The 8,590-nt window shown below is 39.4% G+C and overlaps 1 protein-coding gene across 1 annotated transcript; it reads left to right on the forward strand.

The window, feature by feature from the left end:
* Positions 1-1,111: 1,111 nt before the first annotated feature.
* On the forward strand, positions 1,112-8,242 carry LOC104537020 (PDZ domain-containing protein GIPC1-like; the record flags this gene model as incomplete). Its single annotated transcript, XM_010179785.1, has 4 exons — positions 1,112-1,303; positions 4,771-4,951; positions 7,327-7,436; positions 8,161-8,242. Coding segments are annotated over exons 1-4 (556 nt in total), but the record flags the coding sequence as incomplete, so codon positions are not given.
* Between the last annotated feature and the right edge of the window lie 348 nt (positions 8,243-8,590).

Here is an 8,590-nt window from a genome sequence, read left to right on the forward strand (position 1 = left end):
ATTTTTAGGGATTCTCCAAGTTTGTCTGGGAGCACGGAGTTTCTCTGTGTTGGCTGCTGCCTTGTGCTCGCCCGTGCAGCCCAGGAGGAGGCTATGCAAGGTCCCTCTGACTCCTCTCCTGCTGCAGCTTGGAAAGGAGCTGGGCAGTTGTAGTTCCTCCAGCTGCGAGGAGGAGCATTAGGTTTGGTTTTTTTCCTTTTCTAGCTAGGCTGTTCAGTACAGCCTGTACTCAAAGAGCAGAAAGCCCAAAGCCTGCCCGGAGTGGCCAAATTCCTCCCTGCGGCACCATGACGGGGCAAAAGCACCATCTCAGTCCCCGAGGTGGGTTGATCTCATCCTGCCTGTGCCCAGTACAATAAAACTTCCTGTTGAAGAACCACTGGCATAAGTGTAGGGAGAAAAAGGAGTGCCTAGCACCCAGTGCTGAAGGGAAATCCCTCAGAAAGGCTGATTTATGAAGGAAAAATTTGCCCTTAAGCCTTGCTTTTACTAAGCTCAAACAAGAGAGGACTCCCACTTGTGCTGGAGGAAGGGTAAGGAAGCAAAGCAAGCTTGTCAGAGATAATGTGCTCTGAGCTAATAGGGGGACACGTGGACCAACATAAAACATTTCATGCTCTTTCCTGACACTTCTGTTTTGACAAGCTCACTTTTTTCCCCATGAAATTGCTTTCAAGCAGTTGTATTTTGAAGCAGTCCCTGGTGATGTTTGAATCCTGTGGAATCCGAGGTGGGTGAACAGTGAAGCAAAAGATGGTGGTGTCTCCTGGCTTTGCTCGCTCTGACCTCTGGAAGAAGCTGTTCTGTTCCAGCTCAAGGTGCCTGTGTCAGAGTTGGTGTGCAGAGGCAGGCTGTGAGAGGCTGCTCACACAGACCTGTCTCTTTCCTTTGCTCCCTGCCAGCTCTTATCTGCAGGGTTTGAGCTGTTGATGCTTCCTGTGGATGTGTGTGGATGGAGACTGTCACCTTTCCTGGGGGCAGCTGGAGAAGGAGAGTTATCATTTCAGCTATGGGTCTGTCAGAGAGGCCAGAACTACGCTCTCCTTTCATCTTCCTGTCAAGCTCACCAAGCCTAATGTACCGTTAAACTTAGTGTGTTTGCTTTCCTCTTGCACAGATCATGTTTTGCACTTTGAATACTCATAAAGTTGATATGGACAAGCTCTTAGGTGCACAAATTGGCCTTGAAGATTTCATATTTGCCCACATAAAAGGACAACGAAAAGAAGTGGAAGTTCTTAAAACTGATGATGTGCTTGGGCTTACCATTACAGACAATGGAACTGGCTGCGCGTTTATAAAGGTAAATGTCATTACCAGTGAATTGCTTTGTTCTGTAGAAGCTTCTGTTACTTCCACAGTTTAGTTACTGTTTTAGTAATCGCTTAGAACTATAACATCTTTATTTTTCACTTATATGTATGATAATAGAAGTTGCTTTTCTTTAGGTACATCATTCAAAATGAGTTCAGCTATTTCTGTACCACGTGTCTTTCAAAATTAGTTGATTCGTTCATTGCTTCTGTAATGTGTATCAGCTTTACAATGTGACCATTGTGTTTTCCAGCCTACCCTGAGGTGGTAGGTGGGAGATACTGCTTGCATCAGCCCCCTCTTAATTTTTTTAAAGCCTTTTTCTGATGTCATTGATCAGGTGCTTATAGAAATCTGTCACTCACGTGATAACCACCTCAAGTTCTTTCAGTGGCTGTGCCTGTTCACAGGGCTGTGTAAGAATAGGTGCAAGTACAGTGCTTTTTCAGCTTTCCAATATTGTTGCCTTAGACAGGTAGGATGAATTAAAAGGTGCTAAGGATGAGGATTAACATATTTTACCACAATTAACTTGAGCAGCACCTATGGGCAGTAACATGTACAGTATATTAATCTGAATTGTTTTCTTCCTCTTTTATGACCTCTAGACAGTATGTTTTGAGACAAGTAGAGGCTGAGGAAATGATGCTACTCTTGCTAGACTAGGTATTAGGAGCGGTAATCACATTTTCTGCCTCTTCTAGGTGCTTTGCTCTAACCTACTCCAATTATCTATTATTAGTGAGACATTGGCAATTACCTTTGATTACTGCTATCTCAGTCCCTGTTCTCACTGCTGGTGTCAACAGAGCTTCTTGTAGGGAGAGGTTGTATTCTCTATTTATTCCTTAGCTACCAGGGATATAAAACAAGACATGGTTTAGAAATAGGTCTGCTTGTTGTGGAAAAATGTGATTGAGATCACACTTGAGAAAGTTGAGATGCAGTGGAGCTTTCAGTAAGCAGTTTGGCAGAATCATAGCCCCATTTTTATGTTTATAAGCACAGAACTCTGGATTTCTAGCGGTAGCATCCATGCAGCTTGTAACGTTCAGTCACGCTGCTGCTTATGTGGCATTTTAAAAGAAGGCATTGAAAGCAGTGCTGCTGTGATTAAAGTTCACGTGTGCAGCACTGTACAGTGTTGCTCTCGCTGTGCTTGGTTGGGAATATGGAACGAGAGAGCAGCCATCGCATGGGCTACGGCTTGATTGGAGCAGACTGGAAAACCCTCACCGCATTAGAATGACAAGCTGTGGTTTCCATGAAACTATAAAACCTGTCTGAACAAATACATCACTGCCCTTGCATTGGTGTAATAAGCAGCATAATGAAAATGGTGCAGTCTTCATGGGAATGCATCAGTTTAAAGGAATTTCTGGGAGCTTACTTTCTTTTTGTTGCATATTTAGCTATTTTTTAAAAGAGCATAGAAAATACCTATGCAAAAGTAGAAGCAACATCTTTTTTATACTTGGCTATTTAGGTAAATGAGCAGCAACTGTCTCTAAATTTTGATAGAATTATTTTTGTTTATGTATTTACTTTCTTTGAAAAAATGTTGCTATGTTCCTGTATTATCAACAATTAATATTAAATTTACTTATCTGTGTGTTGTTCAAAGCTGTTATGTGCTGTAGTAATTTCACTGCATTTTGAACAACAGGGCAGTTTCTGGGTTTGATAAATAACCTGGCCAGTTTTTGAACGTGGCACTCTGAACTGCACGTTCTTTTCCTATGAAATCTAATGTTGTTTTGCCTTCCTAAGAACAAAACTTGGTGTCATTCTTCTTTCACAAATTTGTTTTCTGGGTACGTGGCCTGATGTGAAGATGTATTATAGAGTCAAATTAGCTGTTCAAAGAATGACAGTAGAACTTGAGGCATGACCGACTGGTGTGTAAGGAGACATTATCGAATAGGCTGGTGCAATTAATTTTAGGCATTACATAGGAAATATAGATCCTAGCTTCTAAATGGACTGTAGAGCCCTTGAAATACAGGCATATCAATTGTATCTTAGTTACTGTGACAATGTAGCTTGACTGTCTCTGGTCAGTTAATGTGGAGTGATGATATAAAAACTAAGTCATAATAAAAAACTGTTTGGTACGACACAAATAACATAGCCAGTGAATATTACTTAAACAGTTTTGGTATTAGCATCCAAGAGAAGAAAAGCTAAATGAAAATGAGTTCAACTAGACGTTAATGGAAGTCTGGTGGGCACGCTTTTGAATCCTGACACCTGGTAACAGAAAAGCATTTGGGACCTGGATTCGAGTGTGTGTCTGATACCCCCCTCTTCACCGTGAGGCTTCTTGCTGGCTTCCACCTATGGTAAAGAAAGTGCTAGAAAGAGCTAAACTCAGCCTGAAGCTGAAGGCTGTTGCAGTGTATTATAGGATGCTGAGCACTATCACACTTCCCACTGACTCTCAGATGGAGGCACATATGTGGGCTCAGATGCACACACATCAACTAGAAGCAGGTTTCTGCAATGGCTCCACAGCTAGGCTAGGTGTTACAGCAGTAGGTGGTAATATGTTTATCTCCCTTGTCTCAATGTTGTCTCACTCAAAGTCAGCCTGAACAACATCGGTATCGAAAAGGACGTTACTCGGTAAGGTATTGGAATGCAATTCATTATCTCTACGAAATAGAAGATATTCTGCTATGTCGTAGCTTTTTCTATTACATAGCTGTAGGATAACTTAGGCACATGATAAACAAATGTGGCAGCATATAATAACAATAAACAATCGCTGAAATTTTGCGTCCTTTAATTGACTTGATAAATCATAAAGAATTTTAAGGTTTTTTTTCCTCACTTTTTAAATTCCACTTCACAGAAACTATCAATATTAACTTCTGTTATATTTTATGATCTTTAGGCCGTTTGTATTCCATGAGATGGCATTTAGAAGAATGTACTATTATTTATTTCATAGGAAATACTTTAGTGTGTATCCATATAGCTTGATAAGGAAAATGGTAGAAGTTTTATCATCATAGATGGGTCTTATTAAGACTAGTCCTTTATAGTATGTCATTTTTAAATATATCACACATTTTTTCTGTTCCTGTGCTTGTCAAGCTATTAAATCAAAATAAAACCCCAAACCTCAACTAGACATACACATTACTGACATGTTTAGGTTCAGTTTAAGGTGGAAAAACTTAGCTTATTCAGAAGCCTTAATTTCTAAAATATGATTGCATTTTTTTTCCTGTTGATTTTATATCTGATGCTTATTAAAATACGTTGCTTGGAAAAGAATGCTTTCCAAAATACATTTGATGAAAATCTTACTGATGAAACGCCCTGCTGGTATAATAAGTTCAGTGCTATGGATGTTGGTAACTTGCATTCTTGAAACTCTGTGGTGTCACCTCTGCACCTTTTAAAGAAATGTTTCTAATTAGTTTATTTTTATTTTTTTTTAAACTATAGCGAATCAAAGAAGGTACCCTTATGGACCAAACCAAAATTATCTGCGTGGGTGACCACATAGAGGCTATAAATGGGAAAAACGTGTCGGACTGTCGGCATTATGAAGTTGCCAAAATGCTAAAAGATCTGGAGAAAGGGCAGCTGTTTAAGCTGGAGTTGATAGAGCCGATGAAAGCATTTGGTGAGTGACCTGCCTGTCCACCTTGCTCACTGGATATTGGAATTACACTGCATTGTGTTGTAAGTTTGTTTTCAGATTGCAACCAGGTGTCCACCAAAGGTAACAGAACTAATATAAAAAATTTATGTTTTTAACATGGAGGTTTTTTTTGTTTGATTTTTTTGTTTAATTTTTTTCCCCCCTTTGAGGTGGGCAGTTTGTGAATGGATTTTCTCCCATCTTGTTTTCTCTGGCAGTCATCCTGTTGTAGGCTGCCTCAGCCTGAGTCTCAGTTGCTCGATTCCTTTGCCACCATATGATGATGTGAAATAAATATAGGACTTGTCCCATAGACACAGTTTTAAAACACGGATCACTTCGCTAATGCGCTGGTCCTCCAACCTCATCTCCTCTTTTCCTTTATTAATGCATCATCCCTGTTGATCTGTGGGTCAGGTTTTTCTATTTCTGAACCCTTTTCTGGGCACAGCACTCTGTAATGCAGAAGGATGCTACAGAAGACACTGGGATTTCGTAGAGCACCTCCTTGGCTGTGTGCCTGCCTCCTCTCCCCAGTTTTTTGGGCTGTATGTGGCTCATACAGCAGATATACTCAGAGTTGGAAGATAGCAGCATGGCAAAGCTCTGCCTACCACCTGCATGGTATGAGAAGCAATACTTACATGGGAGGAATACATACCTACTGCTAATCTTTATGCATAGTAATCTTATCAATGTAGTAAACTAAAAAAAAAAAAAAAGGACTGAGTTTTGTTTTTTATTCTCTCAATTTTTTAATATCTCCTCCCAACCCATGTAGCATTTTTTCTGTAACAATAAATTCAAAATGCTGCTAAATTATATGTAAGTCCTTGTGCATGCTTGCACTAACAGCAAGTTAAAAATCCCCATCTTCACCACAGCTGCAAAAGTCTGAAATACTTATTTTTCAAATCTTTATCTGTTAGTTTGTAAGTGCTGCCATACCCCAATCTTGACACTTGGTGTCAGAGTAGCAGCAGAAATAGAAAATGAGAGAAACTTGAAGGTTTCCTTTTGCTTTCGGTGTTTCTGTGAGGACTGAGGGTTATGAGCTAATCTCTAATGTGTTTGGATATAAACTCCTGTTAAGTAAATGTGTATGTGATACATTTTGCTGAAGTAGCATTACGTGTGTATAGTATTGCAATTAGTAATATAGGAATACCTTTTTAATGTGGGTCTACAATTTGTTACATGGTGTTTGTAAAGACCAGGGTAAATCAGCATCTGATTGGTGACTTCAGCCATTATTTAATAGTAATTATTTTAGTCAGATGATGAAGATACTTTTTAGTCTTGCCTGTGATGTAGAGAAGGAAACCTGCCAATTCCATGGCAATACCTTTAATCTGACATTGAATTAAGAGGCAATCGGAGCTTTTTAGACAGATTTTTGGAAGATGCGTGTTATTTTTTCACCCTACGGAAATTAATTTACAAGTTGCAGTGCCCAATAGGTTAGAATGTGCTGTCTCGAGCCTTGGGAGCAGTTAGGCTTTAGGCACAAATTTATTGGAGAGAGTGTTTAAGCTGCAGCATGCTGAGCATAGCCCCAGAGGAGATGACAAACGAAATCTAGAGCCTACTGGAGAGGCAGGTGATGCATTCCTGTTTGTTTCAACACAAGTTTGTGAGGGTACAGAAATAAGAGGCAAGTCTCTGTGTGAAGTTACTTTTATTTTTCCTCCTCTTAGCAGAATGTGAAATAAATATAATTTACTGGTTGGATATCTTTCTGCCATGTGCACACAGGCTGCCTCAGCTACTTTAGGCAAGGCTTGTAGCACAGAATTAAAGACTTGTCTGAATAACATTGATCCTCACCAGTCACAAGCTAGCCCTCTTCAAATTAACAGAAACAAAATAAAAGCAGCATAACAAACTCTAAATTTAAATTATATTAGTATGAACAATAGTTCTGTGATGTCCAGGGAGCTTTGGTCTAGAGTATTGCAAGTAAAGATTATGTCAAATCATGAGTTTTAAGGTGCTGATGGTGACAGAACTAGAAATAAACCTGTGTGTTGTATCAGGCGTGACTTTTTGAAACAAGTCCAGTAGAAATGATGACAATGTTAAGGATGTTTTAAAATGTCCCTGAAGCAATAAAAAGATTAAGGATAAGTGTTGATCCTAACTGTGGATGTAATAGACTGTGCTGTATCTATTTGTTAAAATGAGAACAACTAAAATTTACTTTTCAAGACTTGTTCAGCAGAACAATCTGGATTTTCAGAACAAAAAGTGAAGGTAATGTAATAGCCAAAGGAGATACATCATATTCTGACTTACTACATACTTAGTTTTGTTTGGTATTATTTTCTTTTAGTTGTTATTGTTTGTTTTGCCTTTAGACAAGCTGGAACCAAGGTCCAAAGGCGGAACTCTGCCAGAGGCTAAAATCTCCAAAGGGAGAGAAACACTTCGGCTGAGAACCAAAGGCCCTGCTACTGTGGAGTCAATGGTAGGGTTATCTTGGAGCCCTTCAGTAGTTTAATCACCTAGCACCTGGTTTATTCTTCCCCAGGTCTGATAAGGTGAAACAGGAAGTAAAAATCTGGATGTTATGAAGCTTGCGGGACTTGAGAAGACGACTGCCTTCTGCAGGGGGAAATGCCTATATAAAGTTGAAGACTAGCAGGGATAGGATGGGGCTGAGGAATCAGTAAACAGAGGACCTGTATGTAGATGTCATGGGTTACATGGATGAACTTAAGGTAGATTAGGAGCATTGAAAAGAGGGAAAGGGGAAAAAAAGAGGGGGTGGTTGAAGAGCTGGTTCTGTTTGTTGCTCTGCAAAGTGTACTGAGCTGGTGTAATTGGTGTTGTTAAGAGAGGTTAATAGCAAATGTTGACATGAATATGTGTAAAACCAGGATTAGGGTTTGGAAGAAGAGATGTTATTTATTCTGAGTTTGTCTAAAGCTGATGAGGATTTGATGAAGGTCTGTATTTTCATGTTCCTGTTTAGTAGGAACGTGAGCGCTATGTGGCTTGATGTTAGGAGGAAGGCTCAGGTTTGGGAGAAGGGGGAAAGAAAGTGGAATAATGTGTTTTACTTGTAGGTTTTGTAAGTCTAGGTGGCTAGGAGAGGAGTAAGGATCATTGGCAGTGAATTGCTGGTTATTTTGAAATCTGCATGGATATAAAATTTCTTTTGCTCTTTTTCTCCCTTTATTTCAATGAAGCCAACTGAAGTTGAAGAAAAAGCAATTAAAAAAGTGGACGAGCTTCTTGAAACCTACATGGGGATAAGAGATATTGAATTAGGTGAGTTTTTAACAGATGCATTACTGCAAGATCAAATAATTTCTTGTTTTCTGTAGTCTAAAATTTACTGAGTACTTCAGTCTCTGGATGTAAGTGAAACAAAATTTGGCAGGATGCAGTCTCAAAAACTTGCCTATATTTCTCCAAATGTGTGTGTATGATAAAAGAGAGAATGTCTCACTACAGACCTTATGATGTAGTTAATTAATCTTCCATTCTTCCTGCCCCTTATCTATATGTTATTGCATGAGTTTAGTTGTTTGCCATTAACTGCTATCACTGTATTCTTTCTGGCATGTATTATCTAGTGGAGCTTGTGTGTACCACATTTAATGATTATTAAGGATA

This window comes from Mesitornis unicolor, unplaced genomic scaffold, assembly GCF_000695765.1.
Source record: "Mesitornis unicolor isolate BGI_N332 unplaced genomic scaffold, ASM69576v1 scaffold48352, whole genome shotgun sequence".
NCBI lineage: Eukaryota > Metazoa > Chordata > Aves > Mesitornithiformes > Mesitornithidae > Mesitornis > Mesitornis unicolor.